The sequence below is a fragment of the Podarcis tiliguerta genome (assembly GCF_965153285.1).
Source record: "Podarcis tiliguerta genome assembly, chromosome: 9".
Lineage (NCBI taxonomy): Eukaryota > Metazoa > Chordata > Lepidosauria > Squamata > Lacertidae > Podarcis > Podarcis tiliguerta.
In genome coordinates, this window is record NC_139542.1 from 64399604 (window position 1) to 64424509 (window position 24906).

Sequence of the window (24906 nt, forward strand, 5' to 3'; positions counted from 1 at the left end):
GAAGGACAAATTATGACTTCAAAGCATTACGTGCTAAGGCAATTTGTTAGCTGATCTGTTCAGAGTTCTGACTGGGCTTTGTGCCTTCTGAGTGGCTTGTACAAGACCGGGAGGACTGACTCCAAATGTCACGAGGTTTGTGGAGGGGAGGAAATGGTCAATCATGTTCTATGGGATTGTCTGAAGCATATGGGACATACAAGTCGCAGTAACAGGGCAGTAACAGTAAGAGAACTGGGCTGTGGTACCCATGATTAAAGGAAAGCATGGACGAGACTCATACTGGACTGAGGCATCTCCCTATAATGCAATCAATTAACAAACCCTAAGAAACAGGCAACTAACTACCTATAGGCACAGAACTCTGTTCATCCTTTTCTTCTCTCTGGTTGGTCAGGGAGTGAAATGCTCCTTCATAGAGAAAAGCTAGGACTATGATACTACAAGAGGCTTCAATGAATCCCCCTTGACATCTAGAGATGTAAGCAATTTCCCCAACATCCCAGGTTGCTGTAAATATACCAACATTTTTATGAACTATTTTCATAAGGTCTACGCATGCTGCTTTAAAAATCATACGAGGCTTTCCAAACACTGCAGGGAGCTGTATACTTCCTTAGCAAGCATCACAGATGTGTAGCTACTGAATTATGAGACATCCCGTTTTTATGGACCCAAGTACAGCATGCCTGGCTGCATTTTTGTTTGCACTAATAGCATTAGAAATGCTCATATGTGGAATCTTAACTTTAAACAGATCAGGTCTGTAAATGTTCAAATTGTGAAATCCGCCCCCGATCCAACAGGCTAGTGCCCCCTACTCCAGGCAATCCTTACAATAAGTTTACACATAGGATGAATTCTTGTACACAGTCAGTATCTACTCATTTTCCTGAGAACGAAAAGAGTGACCCAATCAATGACTTACTCCCAAGAAGGAGCACCACATTCTATGTTTTATCTTCTTAAGCTGGTTTATTGCCATAAAACACATACTGAAAAATGACTCAGAAGGCCTTCAATACATCAGTGAGCTAGCATATAAAATACAGATTTGTACTGATCCTACCTTTCCCTCCAGATTTAACTGCTGCATTTCTTGGTCACTATTACCTATCCCAATAAAGGCGCAGGGTTGAGACTCTTGTTCAGAGCAGCCATCCCGTTCCATCTGTTCTTTTTTTTTCTTCCACCCACTACCCATAAGATAGACACAGGGAGGGGGGCAAAAGAACCTGAAGATGAAAAACAGAGTGTTGGGTTCAAGCTCAATGCATTTGGTTAAAGCTGTGTGTATTCTGTACAAAATAAATACAATTCTGAACAAAATCTGAAGCAAGAGAAGCTGGGTTCTGTGGTGCACTTGTAAAAGTGCAAAAGAGTATTGGAAAATGATCCATAATGAATTGAAAAAAATGATTAAAAGTGCCTTCCAAAAAACAACAACAAAAGAGTCCTTTCTGCTGGGGATAATTCAGACTGAAATTCCCAGGTGTCAAAAAAGGTTATTTATGTATGCTACTACCGTGGCCCGTGTTTTGTTAGCCCAAAAATGGAAAACGAGCGAGGTGCCAACCAAAGAATGGCAACTTAAGCTGACAGAATATGCACAACTCACAGACTTAACATATAGAATAAGAGAACAAGAAGAACATACGTCTAGAGAAGATTGGAAAACGTTTATTGAATATATGGGAAATAATTGTGGACAGCTGAAAACGCTGGCAGCATTAAGATCAATTCAACAGTACAAATAAGTTTTGATGGGTGCAATAATGGAACACTGAATGGTATAGTTTTTTGTAAAATATGCAGGGATTTATGATGTGTAAAATGAACCATGGAAAGAGAAAAAGGGAAGTCACTGATATTTTAAGGATGCAAAAGGAGTATTTTAAATTGTAAAACAGAAAATTTAATAAAAATTATAGAAAGAGAGAGAGAGAAACTGGGTTCTGTGACCTACATAAATGATATGGCTTGCAGAGATTTACTAACTGTGCATAGTTTTATTTTGCTCCTGCTTAGCCATAAGGAACTAACTCTGCAGGACACTAAAACTCATTTCCTACTTTGCAAGGATTTACGAGGCATTTCTCACATTTTCCAATATACTGTGCCAGCTATCATTATAAGAATAACTATTCAAGAATCAATGTTCTGAGTTTGATTCCCCCCTCCCCCCGCCCGGCCACTTTCTCCCTGTCTGTTTTCCCTTGTGTGTCTTTTTTATTATTATTGTAAGCCTGAGGGAAGGGTTTTGGTTTTTTTATTGACTGTATATAGTCTTATGTTAATTGACTGGAAATAAGCCACTCTGGGGACACTTTTGGCTGAAGAGCTCTAAATGCTTTAAATAATGGTGATAATACTTTTTTCCAAGAGCAATCACTACAGTGGAATTACAGAGCAACACAGCCTTGGCTCCATAACAATATAATAGGTATCTACACTACTGCTTATTGCATGCTTCTAAGCCTGACTGATTTCTATTAGAGACATCAAACATGTACTTAAATTTCCCATTGAAGAAAGAGAAATGTAAGACAGGAGTGGGGAGTCTTTGCCATCCCCAGAACTGCATTTTCTTGGAGAAAATCAGCCAGGGGCAGCAGGTCCATAGGGGACGGGGCCAATGGCAAAAGTGGATCACTCCTCCCTCTCTCTAACATCCCAACTCCCACCAAAACCATATTACCTTGGAAGGTGGCAGACTCTCTTTCACTGGAGGGTTTTAAGCAGAGTCTGGATGGACCACCTATCAGGATGCTGTGATAGTGCTTTTCTAGCACTGGCAGGAAAAATATGAGATTTGATGTCCTTTCCAATTCTTATGATTCTATGATTCATTCATTCATTCCAGTCTCTCTCTTCCCCCTTTCACTTTATCACCTTCTCTCTCTTTCTCTCCTCTCCTTGTCTCCCTGTGCAGCAAATTTATGCTTTTTTTAAAAAAAAACCAGCTTCCATTGGGGATAATGCAAGCTGTTTAATTGATGCCAGGATGGAGGGTGGGGAGATTGGGATCACAACATAGAGCTGTAACACCTCCAATAATGATTTTTAAAAATCAACCCCAAAATCACAAAAAACACCTGCTTTTATTCTGTTTTGTTAGGCTGTTTTTGAGCCTAACTGCTGACTTTTATAGCTATAGGAACAAGGGGAAAACTGGAAAAAAATTCCAGAGAAGTTAAGATTCTATCTAAAATATCAACTGATACTAAAAGTATCCCCAGAATAATATCCACTCCAATTTTTCACTTCAGTATACTGAAAACATTTTTGTAAAAAAAACTAATATAGGTTTCATTAGCATTCCTCATTTGGCCAGTTGAAGAACGTCTAAACACCAGGCCAGCCTTTATGTGTACACTAGGTGGAGCTCCACCCAAAGCAAATTTCAGGATTTCGAAGAACCAAGGACACAAACTTACACTGTACAACAATTTTAAACAACCTGGAACCAAGCTTACACTGTATAATAGAGCTTTTGAAATGGCACTACCGAAATCTGGAGAAAAGATACTGTGGATGCCTGAAGTTCTTCTAGATCAGCCCAAGATTGTTTTGTGTATGACATTTCCCATAATGTTTCAAAATGGCACAATAGAGAGCACACAGCACAACACTAACCTCTTTTCATTTCCGTAAGATTTCTGTGCAACCTTTGCATGAAGGATTAGGACTGTTTGATCACCACGCTCCTTTAAATAGTTTCTCATTGCTTCCCTGAGAATTAAAAAGGCACAATAAAATTAATAGAAATACTCTTCATTAAAAAAACAAGCTGTATGGCAAAGGTAGTCTCCAGGCGTTGCAGCTGCCATTGTCCAGTGGCTATGCTGGCTGGGGCTGATGGGAGGTGGGAGTCCAAAAACTTAAGGAGGGCACCATGTTGGCTTTATGTTTTGATATTTAAAAATATTCCGGCAAAATAAGCAGCCCAAGTGCGTGGAGTACAAGGTATCTGCAAGCACATACCTTTATAACCTCAAGTGGCTCACTGGCGGTTCTTACAGAGTTGCCAAGGGGCGTGTAGGTGGCTTAATCTAGTTTCTGAATCCGTCCTCCTGCAGAAAGCACCTCCCTGTCCTCAGGCAACAGTTGTGCAGTGAAAGTCCAAGAGTTATCCACCACAAGGTTTATAATTAGTGGAATACTTGATTTAAAGAAGGACTTGGGATCTGGCCCTTAATTACTAGCAGAGTTGAAAAAGAAATCAGCCTGCCTTTGGACAGTGGTGGCTTTGGGGAGTAAACACTACTAAGATAGATGGATCAAGAGCCTAACACAGTTGAGGCACTTCCATTTGTTTTGTCTTCACAAGCAGTAGCCTATCTACAAAATCTAGCTCTACTCGGAAAGGATAAACAGCCTCTTTCAAGAGTCTAATAGAGTGGTACTTCTGGTTGCGGACGGGATCCGTTCCGGAGGTCCGGCTGGATCCCGACGTTTTCGCAACTGGAGAGATCGCTTCTGCGCACACATGCACAGCGGTAGAGTGCTTCTGCGCATGCGGCAAAATCCCAGAAATATACTTCCGGGTTTGCCGCTTATGTATCCCAAAGTTTATGTAACTGGAGGGATATGTAACCAGAGGTACGACTGTATTTTTAAACATTTATTTAAAATAGAAGAAAAATGTTAAATGGCTAAATTGTTCAGCCTCAAAGTATACTCTGGTTGGAATTACATGCCTTTTAATGGCTTAACTTCAGAGCAAGCAGGAACTCATTCCAAAATACATTCCTGGATGTATCCTTAATTCTGTATTTGCTAAAAAAATTTCTAAATGCACATGAACCAAAAGCAGCTAAGACAAACGTGTTAGGATGCTGACATCTGCCTATAGTTAGGGGATTTGCCGCTTAAGATTACCAGTACTTTCCCATTTCATTTCGAACAATATGCAGTTATCATAGGGCAGAACCTGTGGAAATGATTACTTTTCAAAGGCTTCCCTAGTAGGCTACCAAGAGAGGGGAAGAAGCAATAACATGCATGTTCCACTGTCTTTCTGAAAATTATGACTAGCATTCCACACTGGTGCTCCAGGGAGTGGGAACAGCTTCTGTTCACAGAACAAAAGGCTGCTTCCATTCACAATATTGAATGCCACCCCATTGTCACGAACTGTAAACTTTAGCTTTGTCCTTGGCTACTAGGAGAGAACCCGCATTGCAAATAATGCTAACATACAGATAAAATAGAACATTTGTCTGCAGGAGGACTGTTTGGAGAATACAAACTAAAGCAACAGGAAAAAAGGATTCAAAATCTAGTGTTTTGCCAAGGAAAAGGGTATGATTTAACACTGGAAAGACCAGACACAAAATGTACTAATAAAATTGTGAAAGTTACAACTTAAAAAAAGGGGTAGCTGAATATTTCAACAACAGTAAAAGGCATCAAGAAAGTATATATTGTCCAATGGTAAGAAATTCTCATCCAGTTCAAGCTCTTTAGCCCTTTATCAGTGAGTGGTCTAACCTAAGCATAATTAGGGGTACTTAGGCCACTCTGGAAGCTGTTTTGGATGAGGAGAAGGTCTACATAAATAACTAAATGCCTGGATTGTTGTGTGTTTAGAATTTCCATTATTTAAAAAGGTCAAAAAGGCAATCCACGGTGTGTAGGTGCATGCGTTTGTGTAATCCAGTTGTAGTCAGGTGATCCAGCCCAGATTAACATGCCGTCACTGAATTCAGAACTCCCCCAAAAGAGGCGTGCTTTTACTGTGCTGGCCTATTGACTTTGGAAAAACCTGCATTTAGACAGAAGGGCTGCAAGACATTTTGTTGTTGTTGCAAACATTTCATAATTTTAGTACTTTATGGGCTGTGAACTGCCTCGGGATCTTATGATGAAGGGTGGCATATAAACCTAATAAATAAATAGATAAATAAATATAAAAAATTATATGACTGCATCTTGTTGTGCTGTTTAATAGCACACTCACTTTGAAGGCTGAAAAAGATGTCTATAAATACTGAAAATTAAAAAATGTGGTACCTTTAGGTTGAAAACTGACCTAATAAAAGTCTAGAGGTGAAGAATTATTCCATAGCTGGATTGACTTGACTTCACCATTCTTTTTACAATACATTGCCATAAAATTTGTATTTTCAAGGTGGGACAAGAAAGGAATCCACTGTGTATTTAGGTCTAGTTCATTCCAATAACAGATGCAATAGTAAAACTGTTCTTAGAGTACCGGTATATCACTTCAAATGACAGGTAGGAATAGAGTTACATGGTCAAATGTAATTTCTCCTGGGGGGGGGGAGGACATACTTGCACAAACAAATTTAGCATATTGGGAAAAGGCTAAGCTACAACCTGTTTTTATGACAACTAGATCTTCATACATAGTTCAAAAAACCCATGAATTAACATCAGTGAACCATGCAATTGCCTGCCCAAAGTCTGAAGGAACTAAGACACTAATTGCATAAACTAGGATCTAGCAACACAAATAATTATGTCTTACCTGGTGAGCCGTTTAGGTTGAGGTCGCTCACCAAATTTCCTGTAAGCAGAAAAACACACAAAACAGTCATTTGTAACATTTCTTACTCAAAGGTATGGCTCACTGTGTTGAGTATATCTTCCTCCAAGGTATACATGTACAGATTGCAGTTTCAATCTGTCCACCTAGCAGAGTATATGAACTTTTAACTCGATCTGCAAGCCTAACAGAGCAGCACAATCCTGTTAAAGAAGTGTTTAAAATATGCAGTTCTTTACGCTTTCCTGGGTCTCTCCAAACTTTAAAGCCCTATTAAAAATGGCAGATCTAACTTTTTCCAGTTAAGCCATTCATTATAGCATGGACGTACTATGCAGCATAAGTTTTTTTTTAAAAGACATATGAAAATTCACATTGTTAATGATTTTTTTTTTTAAATTGTGCTTTCTCGATGAATAAAAGAAATAAAAATTTTATGCCTGTTAACATCAGTTAGCAGTTCAAAAAATAGTAACTGCAGTAGAAGAAAACCCAGGATTCAGCTACATTAGTAAAAAAAAGTGATTTGAATGCATTATAAACATGCAACACCAGATGACACCAGAGAGCACAAACCTTTCTATAGTGTTTTTACATAGGGTTTTTCTTTTCTTTTCTTTTGTTATAACGATTTAATTTCTGACTTATTTATAGCAGGGGTTTCCCCCCTGTGTGTAGAACCACCTCCAGATGCATGAATACTATCACACTATGGCAACAGAACAAACAAACCCCAAGACCAAATTTATACGAAAAATTATTGGGAAAACCTGTTTTCAGTACATAGAATAAATATAATTTACAGAAATTCCTTTGCATTAACAAATCCATATCAGAAAAGTAAAGAGCACGAGAAATAAAAGGAGAATATTTGCTTCACTCCGTAAGCAAGCAAACAAATGTATGGAACTGTCACTTTGTTCCTTCTTTCACATGAGCAGGCAAGTAACTCAGAAAGCCATGACCCATAGCTTTCCACTACGTCCAAACCACGAAAATGTGGTTAATGGCTGGCAGACATGGAGGCCCTGGCTCTTTTTATTTATAACCAGTGCTAGAAACTAAAGACATATAAGCTAGGTACAAAATTGCTCCTTAAAATAGGGTTAGTCACCAAAACGGATTGTTTATTTGCCATTTTTGAATGAGATGGCTCAAATATCAAATTTCTCAATACAAGGTTTGGGTTTCTGAAATTCATTCTGATTGTACAGATGAAACATAACAGGATTCTACAGGATGTGTTGCTAGTGTGTGAAAACAGTTAAGATTCAAGGATCCCCAGGCATGCACCTTCAAATGGTGGAGACTTCAGGCACCATCCTGGCCCCCAGGCATCTTCACTTGGTCACAAGTGTCTGAAAGCCAGGTGCAAAATGCACCTGTCACCTTTTGAACACTGTTTATAACTATTAACCAAGTTGACCATGCTTTGGCTAACAGAGGTTCCTGGCTTATTTGCTAGCTTGAGTGAAGGACGATGGTAAACAGGTGTGTGGTGTTGCAACCTGTTTATATCTTGGCTTCTAATATAAGATTTGATTGTCTGAATGCAGCCAATTATAGCCTCTGTTAAATCTTCAACTTTCCCTGTCATTAGGGGGTTTATTCGTCCTTATTGAGTGACTGCTGCTGCAGCCTGGGCTCTGTCAGTCTTAATATCCGTGAACTAATTCCTGTATGTCAGCTATAATCCAATCTTTCTTAAGAAAAGCCTGTAATTTAACAAAAAGAAGATTATGGGGAATATGAAACACTAGTCCTACTCAGAGCAGACCCACTGAAGTTAATGGACATGACTTAGGTTCATTAATTTCAATCTGTCTATTCTACATAAGACTTAATACAACCCTATGCCTCGAACATTTAATTCTCAATCTCACTGAATTTTCAGAGAACGAGTGTTCAGAAAGAGTTCTGGTGTAGATCTGGATAGATATGTTAATTTCTTACTCATAAAGGTTCACAGTTAAGGAAGCTTATGACTTATTATAGCTTAAATAATATATAATATATTATACCTTAATAAAATATATTATACCTTATGACTTATTATTGCTTAAACTGAATCCCAACATTTAAATATTAAGTGCATTCTACAACTATAGTCTGATCCAAATTTTAAATATCCTTTAAAAGGTGGTGTTCGTCTTATGGGATTCTTGTTAATTTTAAGATATATCCTGGATCAAAATGTATTTTCTCTTCCTTTCATTAATGCTTCTATAGTAGCATAGTTTTCATTCTTCAATCAGCTTTCTCTCTCCTTTCACTCAAGCAGTCTACCTTTGAGGCTGAAGATTGTGTTCAGCTTTTAATAGTTTGTTTCCTAGTCTTAAATTTGCTCAGATGAAGTTTTATTTTCTAATCCTCTCCCTTTCATCCAATTTCATTTGCTGCCTCCTTTCTCTCACACATAACTATTCTTCCACACCTTTTCTCTCTCTTCAACATCTTCCAAGGGGCTCTGGCCTTGGAAGCTTTTAATTTAATAATAATAAAATTGTACTCTGTTGAAAGTTTTCCCTTGATTATCCTCTTAGACAGTTATTTCTACCTTTTGGGTCATATTTCAATCACCTATTTGTCTCTGAGCTTTATATAGACATCGTTAATTCTAATAAATCAGTTCATAATTCAGATTTTTGACAACCAAGACAAATAATGCAGTTCTAATCAACTACATAAATTAAAACTAGAACTCTCTTAAATTAGCAATTTTAATGACTCCTCCATTTTCATGCATAATGAACTGATCAATTTCCTGACATTTTCTTAACCAAGTAAAAATTGGGAAAATAAAGTGTAAATTCAATTATCTTTATATAAATAATACGTATCCTACCAATTAATCTGTTACTCGTATCCTAGGATTCCTATGTACTTAAATACCACGAAGCTCCAAAAATTATCTGTGGTGAAATAATCTATATATGCATACAATATGCAGACATACACCAGCTCAACATATTGACAGAACTTACTTCTACAACTTGCAGTCCTGTGCTAGAGACCACCTGTGTTAAAACGTATTTCTATAACGTTTGTATTTTTGATAATTTCTTGCAAACAGTTCTGACTGACTGAGTTAAAAATCAGTCCAAATATTTTGGCTACCTCACCTACTCATTGTGACAAACAGATGACCTAAATAAATAAATAAATTTCCAGTTCACCAAAGCTTTCCAACTTGGTCGCCTGAAGGTAATACACAAGTAATCTGGAAAGTATCTTTGTCATCTCTAAACAGTGTACAAAAAAGAAGCAACAACAGACAATTTAAACAAAACATTATAAGAATACAGTTACATATTTTAAGTTACATTAATAAAAAGTTGCCAATATATAAAAATCAGTATCAATTCATTTTCCTTCTGATACAACCATCCCCCCCAGTTTTTACCAAGGGTCTAAACAAACTTTCAGCTCACCCACAAAGTCTCACAATGAGTAGAGTTCCTGGAAACAGCAGACATCACCCTAGTCTCTCACTCTAGACTTGCTTTTTACAGGCAGGCCCAAGGTGGGTGGCAGTTCCTTAGGCTGCCCACAACTGTGTCCTATTCAGCTGCACCCAGTTCTAGGTGCAGAAAGTTTGCTGAGATTCCCAAGGGGTCCAAAGGATGGAGAAAGGGGCTCTCTCCACTCACAGCTCTTTCTTCACCCTCTGCCTTTGCCTCCTCCTTTAGCTGCTTTGTGAAAAATAAATGAATGAAGAGTTGTATTTTGATGAACCCCGGTGCCTTTGTTTTTTGGATATTAAAAGCCAACACCAGGAAATTACACCCTCTGAATGGAAAGCTGCAAAACCTAGACGGCAAAATAATGACTGCATTGGAAAGATTCTTAGTAAAAAGATTCCAGAAATTATTGATTGATATTGTTTGCATATTCCACCGCAGGTCACTTCAAACAGGGCACTGCAAAGATGCATAGGACTGATTCACACAACCATACTTAAATGGTAACTGTATTATGCTCATTAACATGCCACGTTTCATATAGAGAGCATATGAAGTGTGGTAATGAGTTCAGATATCATGTAAATGCCTCCTACACGTATAACATCACATGTGACACAAGCATTTGCAAATATATACCAATGACAAAATATATTATTACAGGCGAGGTGAATATAACCAAAGTCTTACGTCATGCTTGACATGCAGTAGGCAAGCAAGAACAACCTGGACCCCATTTTTCACAGTATTTAAAAAACTTAAAACAGACATAGTTTCTGCATCTCAGGGAAATTTCAGGAATATTTTCATTCCCCTGTTCAGTTCCAATTGGGAACTATCCCTTCTTTCCCAGCTTGAAGCTTCCCCAAAATTTGTTGACCTCTTGAAAGGTTTCATATCCCACCCATACATATATTTTATATTTTATCTACATAAATCAGACTTGAACAATACGGATAAGCTAACCTGATCTTCCACCACTGCTATTTCAGCCCCAGAAAACAACAGGTTGCATACATAGACAGTTATGTTCAGTTTTGTGGGTTGAACATGTATATCTGAGACAAAATTTACAAGAATAATTCCAGGACTTGAAAAATATAACATCTACCCTAGTAGGCAGCCCTGTTTAGGGAAGCTTTTAATGTTTGACCTACTACCAACTATTTTAATATTTTGTTGGAAGCCACCCAGAGTGGCTGGGGAAACCCAGCCAGATGGGCGAGGTATAATTTTTTAAAATTATCATCATCATCATCATCACCTGTGGCTCCTAGAAGCTCTCAGTATGCAAGAGTAACTATACCCCAGGAAATGGCTCCAACTGGCCAGCTAAACCAGGTGAGGGTAACCAATGGGTCTCAAACCCTCAGATAGGATCTTTCACTGCATGTAAAGACAGACTCTGGTGAACTGAGCAGACAAGACCGAACAGTGGGTCCAATGGTCCAGAGGGCATTTTTTGAACGTGCTATAGAGGGAAGTGAGGGGCAGGTGGGGCTTGCCAGACTAGGAAGGTAGCCCATCTAGGAGATGGAAAGCTCTGATCCTAAACTTCCGCTGCCTTGCAGGATATCTTCCGAGAAAAGAAAAGGATAATAATAATAATTGTAAACCCTATTGTAAACATATTGATCTGCTTTCCTTTGGACCACATCAGCGAGGCCAGGACCTCCATACATACTGCCCAGGCTTGCACCCCGTGAAGGTCACTTCAGTGCTGCTAACGCAGCAATTTGACTTCACCCCTGAAGGTGCACTCCATTGCCTCTTGAGACAGAAGGATGCCAAGAACTTAAAAAAATTCATTTTTGCATTTTAATTTTCCACCCCTTATTTCATTTTCCATGTGTAAATCAAATAACCATAGAATGAATATAGCAGTTTGAACATTGTTAATATGAGAAAACAAGAGTGATGATCGACAGTAAGGCCTTTATTTCAAAAGGCATTTTTGTGCATGACTTGTAAAGATGTCTTTTCATCATTTCTTTGTGGTTTCAAGTGAAAGTCAAGAGTTCACTGTTGTGTGATATTAATCAAATACTACACATACTGAGAGAGAAAGCTCTCTGTCTCATTTAAACCACAAAAAATTTAAAAAATGGACTACATGCCCATGTCTATCATAAGATCCACTACCATTTCTATTAAACTGCACTAACCTTTCTATGACCATGTCACCTCAGTCATTTTAGAAGTTCATGGACAGGCAAAATGTCACATCACGGCACTATGTAAAGACAAAAGGACAACAACCGCCATGCCCCAGCAAACTTTTACTCTTACTACAAACAAGTTGAAAAGTCCAAGGCTCCATTTACGTAAATGGCTGCTGTTTTCCTGGAGAACATCAATGCAATAGTAGTGTGCTTTTCACCTTTATGTACGATGGTGTGTTTATTTTTTCTCCTATGGTCCAATTTATTTCTGATGCTACATATTCAAAGGCATTCACTCGTGCTTTAGAGAAGTCACTTATTCCTCTGCCTGGCATTTAGAAATTTGCCAAAGAGTTCACAACATGTGGTGGTAACGTCTAAAGTGCCCCAGTGGAATTGATCGTGCACCTGTGATCTTCTACAAAACTTAAATATTCTGCAGCAGGCATGGCAACATGGAAAAAGGTTAATCAAATGCAGAATAGTTTTTAAATTACTGCAAAAGGGAATGGAAAGATTAGCAATTGTCTTTTTGTCTTAACAAATGGTAACTAAAATTTCAAAATAAAAAAGTCTTACACATGCTTCCCTGTCTCAGAAAGGTGTATTACTTAAGGTTTTAGTAATATGCAGTGTACGCTTGAGCCCAAATGCCCCCCAAAGTTTGAAGTCCCATTCACTAGTGGTGAAATGGAGAAGCATTCCCCCAGGTTTTAAGAGATATACAGCAAAGTAACCGCCAATGAGAGAGGTGGGGTGTTTTTTTTTAACCTTTAACAGCTGCAGCAACTTTGTTGTTGTTTACATTATTTTACCATTGGCAGAGGTGGCAGGAATAGCCTAGCTCCAATCTCACTGTCTTACCACAATTGTCTTTTGCCTACTATACCCTGGACCACATTCACATCTGTATGTCTTACAAAATCAAAAGTCACCCAATAAAACTGAACTAGTTGGCCTAGATAACTGAGTTGATTGATCTGCAATAATATTGGCATCATGTCCAATGAATGTCCTCAAAGTGCCTAACAAACATGATGCAGTGTGCCTCCAAGGGATGTCCAGGTTGCAAAGGGCCCCAAAACACTTGGAAGTGCTTCACTAGTGGTGAACAAAAACTGCTTCTTCACCTCCTTCATGACACAGAATAGGCAGATAGACAGATAATGTGCTCTTGTTTTTGTTTGATTGAACTTATTAGTCCTTCTCCATCTGCATTCTTGCTGTCTCCCAAACTGCTTCCCTGCCCTCAGCTCAGGTGTATACTAAGGAGCTTAATGGGCTCTGCTCGTGGCAAAAGGGCACTTGGGAGCGATTATGCTAACTGCCCAAGTCCTCCATCTATATTCCAGAAAGTAATCAGGACTCTGACAAAAATACCAGCCACACTAGCTGAAAATCCCTCAGAATCCATTAGTCTCTGGGATTGACTATTCTAATAGGTTCCTCCAACCATGGAAGGGATAAAGCAACAAGCTAAACCTTCACAGAATGTGGTCCAGCCATAACAAGGGAGTCAATATAAAATCTACCTTCAGACCACCATCCTTCTGTCCAGGATGTGTTAGGCTGATGACATGTTATAACAGCCCCACAACTGTCACGGGACTCATGAATTTTTCAGCCACCACAGACAAGGCACTCAGCATGGGTGTTGAGGTCCCCCAGGGCAATCATCCCAGCAGTCCTCAACCCCAAATCTGAGACTATGACTCCCAGCTCAGCTAAAGAGACTGGTGAGCAGTGGAGTGGATGATACATTAGGATCCTAATGCTTTCTGAGTATGTAACATAATATACGAACACTCGAAACTGGCACTCAAAGCCAACAGGAAGACTGGAGAGGCAGAATTATTGTAGAAGACAGCAACTGCTTCTCCCCAACCCTCTAATCTATGCTGATTCTGAAACAAGCACCCAGAAGACCAGAACTGAGAGGGAGCAACTCCATTCAGCTCACTCACCCATATCTTGGTAAAACAGCAACAAAATCCAGCAGATGAAAAAGGAATTTAATCCTAGACAAAGCACCCAGTGAATCACTCTAATAACTACTTCAATTTTTTTTAAAGTGGCAGTAGGAGTTCCAGTGAACTCCAAAAGCTTTGCCACCTCATTCATGCTACAATTCAGCCCAAGGCAGAGAGCGCACACTGCTCCAACCAGAAACAATTACATTTTTTCAAGACAAAGCACCCAAGTTAATCAAATAATTCATCTACACTCAAGTCATGACCCAAAAAAGTAAATGAATGTTTGAATGAAATAATTAAAATTGGTCTGAACTGGTAGTACTTGTATAAGCAAACCAATACATCTGATAATAATTTCATGAATTTCTAATCCATGTTGTTCACCCAGATATTTTTAAATTCCAGAAATGTTTAAAATGACAATACTTATTTATTTTCCCATATTCAACTTTTGCTGTAGGTAACAGCCTTCAGCACATAAAGGTAAATGGGCCAATAATGACATGCCATGCTCAGTAATTCTAAATTCATTCAAAATATTGTGTAAAACAGTGGCAATATCAGAGCTCTTCTCTTTAGCTTCCCCCACCCCCACCTGTCAACGCACTTCCCGCAACTTTCCTGAATGCAGTATCATTCTAGGAATTTCGGGGGTGGGGTAGGGGGACAAGCTTTCACAAATAAGCAAGTGGCTAATGCATCCAGGACTTTCTGAAGAAGTAAACTAGCAGCCACCACCTGCCAGCTACTGAGAGGAGCTCCACTTGTAGCTGCAAAGTTTTTTTAAGCTAAAGAAAAAGGATCCACAGCAGCTGAAATGTTTCCACAAAATTCACCATTTTCTATGGAGCACAGAAATGGGGCGGCACTTGTGCTTAACCCTACCCTTCCCTCCCTGGGCGCAGTACACCATTCTGATCAGCTGTTAATCACCTGCTTCCTGCACCTTGTTGCTGTACCCAGCTGACTGGAAACCCAGGAATTGCATAGCAACAAGCAGTCACTAAGTGCAGCTGGAACAAGACAGCACATGTCTCTAGCTGAATGAGGGGTTAATGTCAAGCCAGACAGACAGGAAGGGGATAGGGGATTCCTGTCTAAAAACAAAACGCCAGCTGTCCAGGGATGTCTTAACACATGTTGCTGGCTGAAATTAATTGGAAATCAAAGAATCATACAATCATAGAGTTGGAAGGGATCCTCAGGACCATGTAGTCCAACCCCCTGCAGTGTAGTAACATACAGCTGTCCCATACAGGGATAAAACATGCAACCTTGGCATTACAGTATCAGTACCACTCTTTAACCAACTGAGCTATCCAGGCACAGGCCCCATTCTAGGACCAATACTTTAAACAAAAATTCTAAACCAGACAGACAGACACTAATTCCTGACTTCATCTACCTGCGACCTCCCCAGTACCACCTGAAGCAGGTCATTTAACCTTGCTGCATGACTAATCCAGCATTGGAGCAGCTCATCCTCTCACCCGAATCCAAATATTTCACTAAGCTCTTAAAAGTGCTTGGAAACCTAACAGGTTTCCTGTGGTCGTGGTGGTGCAGTAATGTAATATTATAGAAAGGAATTTGCTACCAACCACTGTCAGATGCAGAAAGCCAAGAAAAGTGCAATGTGTTGCCAGATGGGGGAGCTTAGACACCAAAGGAAGACAGAATATCAGCAAAAGCAAGCTCCAATAAAAACCAAAAATTATTTTAACCTAAGCCTGTTTAACTTATTCTTCAAGATCCCACAGAAATGATTAAATACTATATAATAGTATTTAAAAATAAATAAATTTATTGTTAGTCACTCCAAGGCCTCTTAAGACATGGAGACAGCAGCAATTTGAAAAAATTAAGTCCATTATGGCAAATAAAAGCCACCCAGGAACAACTTGAGAGTGGGTCTAAGGAGTGATTGATTCTCTATGATGAAGAGGGTGCAGCCAATTGCTCTGGAGATGGTGAGGCTCCTTCTCAGGAGGTCCTACATGGATATAGTGATATTAGGTAAGTACCACACAGTCAAAAATGTCCCTTATGGGAGCAAGATGATTGAGAAGGTAGTGATTAGTCAGTCCCAGGTGTGTCTGGATGAAGCAGATTATCTAGACCCATTTCATTCTGGCTTCAGGCCCAGGTTCAGCATGGAAATGGCCTCGGTCACCCCGATTGGTGACCTTTTTATCAGGAGAGTGAGACCGTGCTAGTTCTCCTTGACTTCTCATCAGCTTTTGCAAGAACCAACCATAATATTGACTGGCATGAGTTCTGTGGAGCTGGAGGCACAACAATACAGGGCTCTACTCTTCTTATCTGCAGGATCAGTACCAGACTGTAGCAGCTCAGCTCCCCAGCACTTGTGCTGTGGGGTTCCATAAGGTACTATTTTGTCCCCAATGCATTTTAAGGTTTGTCATCCCGGGTTCTGAAGTACTGTCATCAGTAAAAACATAAAGGTAAAGGACCCCTGGATGGTTAAGTCCAGTCAAAGGTGACTATGGGGTTGTGGCGCTCATCTCGTTTTCAGGCTGAGGGAACAGGCGTTTGTCCACAGACAGCTTTCCAGGTCATGTGGCCAGCAGGACTAAATCACTTCTGGCACGACGGAACACCATGACGGAAACCAGAGCACACGAAAATGCTGTTTACCTTCCCACTGCAGAGGTACCTATTTATCTACTTGCACTGGTGTGCTTTCAAACTGCTGGGTTGGTGGGAGCTGGGACAAAGAAACGGGAGCACACCCTGTCGCGGGGATTCGAACCACCAACTTTCTGATCAGCAATCCCAAGAGGCTCAGTGGTTTAGACCACAGCGCCACCCGCATCTGGAGTTGGGTAGAGTGCCCTTTCTGGATTGAGTTGTACTCACCCTGAAGGAGCAGGTAAATAGCTCTTGGCAAAACACTGCTATCACTTGAAGCCCAGATAGCGTCAAGGACTGCATATGTCCTTGAAGCCCAGATGGCAAGGACTGTGTATGTTCAGCTCTGACTTGTTCACCAGCTACAGTTGTTCCTGGACTTCGATAGCTCACCTATGTAAATACATGCTCTGGTAACCTCTCATTTAAGCTACTGCAATGTGCTATTTGTGAGACTTTCCTTGAAGTCTGTCCAAAAGCTGCAGGTGGTGCAGAAGAGGCTGCTGACTGCCTATTTGCTACCTGAACTACCGTATTTTTCGCCCTATAGGACGCATTTTTCGCCCTATAGGACGCACACAGAAGGGGAAATCTGTGTGCGTCCTATGGGGTGAATACAGGCTTTCGCTGAAGCTTGGAGAGCGAGAGGGGCCGGTGCGCACCGACCCCTCTCGCTCTCCAAGCTTCAGGAAGCTATCAGCAAGCCTGGGGAGCCCGCGGATAGCAGCCTGCCGCCGGGTGCGCGGGGCGCCCTGAAGCAGAGCACCCCTTGCGCCGGGCAGACATCCGCAGCCCCACAAGCTCGGGGGACAGCGGGGAGGCGCAGCGCTGCCATCCCGCTGTTCCCCGACCTGGTTTTGGGGGAGAAATAAAGGAAAACATTTTTTCCTTTATTCCCTCCCCCCCAAAAAAATAGGTGCGTCCTATGGGACGGAGCGTCCTATGGGACGAAAAATACGGTATTTGCTACCTGAACTGTCTGCCTATTTGCTACTGAGTCAAATTTAAGGTACTAACATTTGTCTATAAAATTCTATACAGCTCCCCTAGTACCTACCAACCAATGGCTTAAGATCTGGAAGAGACCCTACCCAATAGTTCTATTTACAGCTATTTTCTGCAGCGTAGTTATGAAGAGCAGGCCTTATCTGTTGTGGCACAAAAGGTATGGAATTCCTTCTCCATGGGGATAAGATTGTTCCTTATGCTAGCTGATTTTAGGCATCATATTGTGATGCATTAGTATTCTTAGGCTTATAGAAATGATTACTCAAAGAGCTAGGCTGTTGCTGAATTATTATATTTTTAGTAACCTCCCGATATTCTGATCCTTGTTCTATGCATATTTTTGGTTTTATGATTTTCTTGTATTAAAGTGTTATTTTAATGGATTGGTGTGTACCATCCCAGGTACACACCTGGAACCCTCTAATTTCTACAGCTTGTATTTAAAAACAGAGCAATGTAATAATCAGTAATTCAGAGTTGACATCCAGGTTCTAAGATCCAATTATGACCAAAATCCTAAGGTCTCTTAGCTCTTGCACATATTTCCACTCCTGCAACATAAAGTAATATCAATGTTGTACATATAATGGAATGTTTCAGGATCCCAATTAGCTAACACACTTCTTCAAAGACACACAACAGGCACGTTTTAAAGTGATGGTTTTAAATTAAAAAGCTCTAAATAGCTTGTGCACTTTATACTTATAAGCATACTTCTTGCCCCAGTGTATAAGAGTGATCACTACTTCAACATGGCACAAGGCAATACAGAAGAGTAATTTTTTTAAGGATTGCTTCACAATGGTGAATACATTTATTAGTACAAATTCTGAACAGTATATTAGAGAGAGCATGTTTCCTGCCGGTTTTATGTGGTGTAACCTGCCTGAACATTCCAGAAGCTATATAAGTCAAACACTGAAGAGCTTTCCATAGCAGGTTACAAAACCTAGTCTCTAGTCACCAACTAAGATTACCAATCCAAAGAACAAGACAAAAGAAATAATAGTTCATTATGACAACACCTGCCAATCTGAATCACCAATGACAACAATAACTAGAAGCAGCAGAACAGGCAAGGTGATGTTAATTGTGTTTATGAATTACCAATCCACTTTTAAGTGCCCGAGATGATGTGCAACAATACACAAGAATGTATATCACTTGAGTTCAAAAACTTTGTTCCAACAGCTGCCACCTTGCTTCTCAGATGCTAATGAAAAGCATACATATGGACTCTTGCCTGCTCCATTCATACCTGCTCTTTAATCAGGTAATCTAACAGTCTGTTCAGTTCTCTATTCCCTCAGGAAAGCTTTCCTTATAACGCTTCCTAGTTTTTACAGCATTTAATAAATATTAGTTCATAAAGAACTTTCTAAAAAGAATATCATGATAACCAGCATTCTAGGCACATTTTGCGACAAGGAATTTCATTAGCGTGAGCAGTTTCTGAGCTTTGGGCACAATACTGTGCCTAAGATTTCAGATTAAAACTGCAGAGTGGAAGGAAAGGAGGATCTTTTTCTGCTTCCCCACTTCCAGTCACTCTCTGAAGACTATAGAAGAGACCCTCTTAAGAATGTTAGTGGGGTGGACAGGGGAAGCATGGCTTTCTTTTTTGCAGTCTTCAGATCAGTACTAGAGCATGTGAAAAATGAATATTAAGATTTTAGCTGTTCATTCATTTTCAGCTTTGAATTCTTGTTGTAAAAGAAGTGTGCCTAGACATTCCATTGTTGCACCCATAACCTAGGTTTAAGGTGCCATTTAGCTGCTAGCTTTCATATCTCAGTCTCTAACACTGATGATAACCTGTAAGATGCATATAAAGGTTACCCAGCTTCAGTGGGGAACTGAATCTACTTCATTTGACAATAGTTCAGTTATTTTTTCTAAAGCCACACTAGATCAGCCACAAACCCATTCTTCCGCTTTTGCTAATTCCTCCCCATTCTGTACTGTTTAATAGAAAGTGGGGAGGGAAGCCTATACCAAATTAACTGTCAAAGCAATGGCTCGTGACTTATGCTACTGGGAAGAAGATTTAAGATCAAAATTTCAAAGGATTCTGTAAATATATTTTTGTTCACAAGGTTTTGTTCCAAATGCAGAAGCAAACAGGTAATACTATCATATTTTTCAGTGATAAAAATTATCTACATTTGAAGACAGAAAAGGTAAAAAGTTTGATAGTAAGTTTATACTGTGGATCTCACAACTACTGCTACTATCGAATCCACTCTCTTTAGCACATCATCTTATTTCATTCAATTTTTTTACTATTATTATATTCAAGAATATATTCAATAGCTGTACAGTGCCTAAACACAATAAGATACCAAGTAATCAACACTTGTAGTACTGTACAGCCAATTTCCTAACCATTCCCTTTGAGTGAAAAACAGAGGTGCTTATTTGTTTATTCACATTTTTAGCATGACCAACTACAAATCTCAGTGGGTAGCCAAACTTAATTCACAGTCAATTCAACTTGTAATGGGTTTTATAACAGAAAGTAAATACATGCAAATAAGCTCTGTGTTACCTAACCTCAACTATCAAATAGCAGACACAATAATGATGAAGACTTACTTAGTATTTCTGAAAAATCCTCAGTTTAGGCTCCAATAAATGTCTAGGAAGAAGAGATTCCTAGTTATGAGTCAAGCAATGAAACACTTTATAAACACCCTGATTCCACGGCACAAAATTAATTCAGTCAGTAAAATACTCTTGATAAATCTTGGTGTGCAAGACAGAACATAAGGAACGAGGACATTTCTTAGATACACTGGACACAAACCATTATATGCCCTAATAAAGGCTCGCAAACAACCCCACAAGAATTACAAGCCTACCTGCTTGCCTCCACATGGCAGTATAAGTAATCTGTGATGTATCAACAGCCTGAGAAAACACAGAACTACTGATCCAGATTATAGAAGCCTTCTTACCTCTTCACACAAAGGGAATTCATATTTGCCATGTAAGACTTTTTTTACAAATGTGGGACAATACTTGAAAGGCTACAAAGCACTATCTACTCTACAAACTTGGCAGTCTCTAAAAAAAACTATGAGACATTTTTGTATGAGTTTCATATAGATGTGATATGGATCAAGTGGCCTATAAATTAGTGAAATAAAAAAGAAGAAACCAATGCCTTTTTAAAAAAACTGAACCAAGTCAAGATTTATTTGGAGGGAAGTAAACCAATTCAATACAGTATTCTGATCAGAGAGGCAACTTTTACAAGCAACACATCACAAGTTTACAGCTATAATTTTTTGTTCTAAGCAGTCTCTTACAAGCTTACCAGTATCAAACTTCCCTCACTTGGGACATTTAGAAATCTGGTTACTCTTTCAGGTGTTAACTCTTCAAGCACAGTTGAGAGTCCAGTGCCCTTCATCTCTGTGTGCTGTCACCCCCTCTACCTGTATATATGCACAAGTTGTACTTTTATTTGGGGCAGGTAGTCAACTTGCCTGATGACAGATACAGGCAAGGAGAAGTAATACTTGCACTCTCATATTATTTCTTTGCTTCCAAATCCCCTTCCACTGAGGAAGCTGTTTCTTTGCTGATAAATGACTGGTGGGCCACTAGAAAAGGAACACAGAAGAGTCCATCCTCAAATATACCATGTCTTCAAATACTTTAGAGCAGGAGTGGACAGACTTGAGGTTTGTTGGGTCTACTTTGTTCTCTGCTAGTGCTGCAAGATCTACTCAAGAGAGACATAGGGTTGTTTTTCTAAAAAAATTGGGGGATGCTTCTGAACACATTCTAAACCTAGGAATTGGTTTTCAGTCAAAAACAAAACTGATATTTTAACCCTTTCCTGCAAAAATACATCCCTGGTTACTTTTATTTATTTCAGCAGTCTTGATTTAGCAAAGAAACTAATTTTTGGTGGTACTGTTAAACAACTGAAAGTACAAAACCCTGACAAACAGTCGAAGATCTACCAGTAGATCTTGATCTACCTTCAGCCCACCCTTGCTTTATAGGGTACAGTTGCCCTAGGAATATTTTGCCCTAGGAACCTCACATTGCAAAGCACTTTTCTAAGCTTCCATATGTCCCCCTTCTCTCTGCAACCTGTCCAAGTTCTTCACTGTTGTTTCCACAAGTTTACAGAAGGTACAGTATTCAAACAAACACTGATTAGAAAAAGGTAAAGGTAATGGGACCCCTGCCCGCTAGGTCCAGTCGCGGACGACTCTGGGGTTGTGGCGCTCATCTTGCTTTACTGGCCGAGGGAGCTGGTGTACAGCTTCCGGGTCACATGGCCAGCATAACTAAGCCACTTCTGTCAAACCAGAGCAGCGCACGGAAACACCATTTACCTTCCCACCGGAGCAGTACCTATTTATCTACTTGCACTTTGACATGCTTTCAAACGGCTAGGTTAGCAGGAGCAGGGACCGAGCAACAAGCTCACCCCGTTGTGGGGATTCGAACCGGCAACTTTCTGATCGGCAAGCCCTAGGCTCTGTGGTTTAGATCACAGTGCCACCCGCATCCCTATAAAAATGTGGTATCACCAAATTTAATCCTTGGATATGAATGCATGCTGTTCATCTTATAAAAGCATGGCAGTGACCCCTCCCCCATATTCCTGCTGGTGTCCTTCCTCCCTCTTAAGTGTGTATCTGCCATGCATTATTTTTCACCAGATGGAATTTCTCCTTAGATTTCAAAGTAAATTTCAAAGCCTCCCATCAATCAAATTTTCTCCAAATATGCTGCACTGCTGCTTAAGAAAATGATACCTATGTCTCTAATAATGGTCTCAGCATAGCATAGCATCTGCACAATGAAAGTGTTACATAAAATATTAAATTATGTATGACAAAGTGCCCAATAATATGTAAGTTATTTTTACAGTGATAAAGCAGCAATTAAGATCCAGCCAGAAGAGGCCCAAAGTGTGAAGAACAGGGTGGGAAAGGAGTTAAATTCTGTCTGCACAAAACAATAGCTCTCAATTAGAAAGGTACTACAAAATTGTAACTCCTCTTTTTATGGCTTTTCAATGTACTGACAGAAGAACATATTCCACAAGATTTTTGACGTTAACTTTGTGTCAGAAATAGATTAAGGAATATTAACATCATAATAATTAACTGTTCAGTGCAATACTCGATACTTATTCAAGCAGAGAACTAGATCCTGAGGAACACATTTACCTTGCCTTCACTTACAAGCAATTGGAATTTGTAACAATCTAAAGCTAGAAGGAACTACTTTTCAGTTCAGAATGTTAGCAGCAATTGATACTCAACAGTAAAAAAGCATACCCTGAATACAGGACCAGAATAAAAAGAATCTATAAACCACAGAAAAGCTGAATCAAATAGTCCAAGCCTATTTTCATCTTGACACCCCGACCCTAAAACCTTAAATAATTTGAAATTTGTAAGAAACAATTCCTGCTTTCTTTGGAGAGGAAGGGAGCAACATATTAGTTGCATACTGTGATACTAAAGTGTGTTAGAAAGTGACTTATTGAAGGACTTTTCTGATATTTTCAACCAAGCCATCAGCGCACTAATCTTAAAGACACTTTGTAGAAGTAAATTCCATAATTAATAGAGGTGGCATACTTTCACTTCACATATTATAGCGTAAAACTGCAGACACATTTGAAGTTTGGAACAGGAGATTGTTTCTGTAATGTCTGAACACCAGAAATCTCTATACAACAAATTCCTACCCAATCACCAAAAAGCATTTGCTTTCAATGAAATCATGTGACCTAAATGACACCGGCTACCTTGAAGGCTAACTCTAAGCCCCAATGGACTGATGCTGTTGCCAGAAGACAACCCATAACTTAAGTCAAGCACAAGCAGCAGCAACCTTTAACGAAGACTGGAGGGCCTCATGAAGCAACACAAAAAGGCATCATCAACTGCTGAGACAGAATCACAGAGTCCAACCCCCTGCAAGGCAGGAACCTTTGGCCCATTGTAGGGCTCAAAACCACAACCCTGAGAGTAAGAGTCAGGGCCCCTTCAAGGAAAACCGGAACATGCTCAGTGTGTCACTAAGACCCAAAGCTCAACTCACCTAGGGAGATGTTCCCATTAACCGCACACCACAAAGCAAAGATACGGAAGCATTTGCTTTCAATCCAACCAACTTCACGCAGCAACCTCAGGCACTGCAAGGAAGCTGGGGAAGTTAGTTATGCAATGCCACTCACAAGAGGACAGCTTAACCATGCAGGGCATGGGGGGGGGGGCTTGAAGTGACAGCTCTCACTGGGGGGGGGGGCTGCGCCTCATTCCAGGCACCACCAACACGAGCACCACGCAAGTGTCAAGGCAAGGCGATGGAATTCCTCCTTGCATAAGTCAGAAAGGCAGAGGACAAGATGCACCCCCCAAATAAAAGCAGTCAAGAGCGCGCAGACGTGCCAAGTTCCTCAGAGCCCCTGAAGTGACTTTTACTCCAGAGCGCTTATTACCCCCCTCTCCTTTTGGGGGGGGGTGTTAACACCACTGAGCCGGAGACACGCAGGACCAGGCAGTTTTCACGTGTGGGGGTGTCTTGCCTCTTCTCCCCACAGAAGCCCCCCGCTTCTCCCCACAGCGACGAGCTCCGCGCGTCGAGAAGCGCTTCCCCACAGCGACGAGGCGGGACTTTCCCGCCACCCGGACCCCCGGCCCGTCGAGGGCCCAGGCGACTCGGCCTCCCCACAACCACCATCACCGACCGACCACCACCGCCAGCACCGTTCCGGTTCCCCCGCAACCGGAGAAGCGGCAGCGGTCGTGAGGAGAAAGGAGACCCCACCCGAATCCGGAGCTCGAGGAACGGGCGGCGGAGGGGCGAGAGCCGGGCAGGCCGGCTGAGGGACGGGAAGGAAACGGGCCCCTGAGGAACTATGTCGAGAGAGCCACCCCCCCCCCCGCACTCACCCTGTCACAACAGGCGCCATCTTCCACAAACTCTCGCTAAAACTCCTACTCTCGCGAGAAGGGAGCCGAGGTAGCCGTCGCGCGCGCCTCCCCGCGGAAACCAGCAGCGCGCACGCGCGCGCGGGGGAGAGGACAAGCTTATCGCAACCGCAAAGGAGCGAAAGGGGGGCGGGGCGTGCCTAAATCCCCGCCCACTCGCTTACG

The 24906-nt window shown here is 40.7% G+C and overlaps 1 protein-coding gene across 6 annotated transcripts in view; it reads right to left on the reverse strand.

Annotated features, from left to right (window-relative positions):
* Positions 1 to 24906, reverse strand: part of RBPJ (recombination signal binding protein for immunoglobulin kappa J region) — a 44497-nt gene that overhangs the window by 12635 nt on the left and 6956 nt on the right. The window contains exons 1-5 of one of the 6 annotated variants that reach the window (XM_083458372.1): positions 24703 to 24744; positions 20363 to 20405; positions 6494 to 6532; positions 3637 to 3732; positions 1070 to 1235 (exon numbers count right to left, since the gene is read on the reverse strand). In XM_083458372.1, coding sequence (XP_083314498.1) covers positions 1070 to 1235; positions 3637 to 3725 — 255 coding nt within the window. In that variant the 5' untranslated portion in view covers positions 3726 to 3732; positions 6494 to 6532; positions 20363 to 20405; positions 24703 to 24744. Of the gene's footprint in view, positions 1 to 1069; positions 1236 to 3636; positions 3733 to 6493; positions 6533 to 20362; positions 20406 to 21086; positions 22044 to 24577; positions 24638 to 24702; positions 24820 to 24906 lie in introns of those variants that run through there. The other 5 variants (XM_083458373.1, XR_014515377.1, XM_083458370.1 and 2 more) reach the window with 5 other exon arrangements.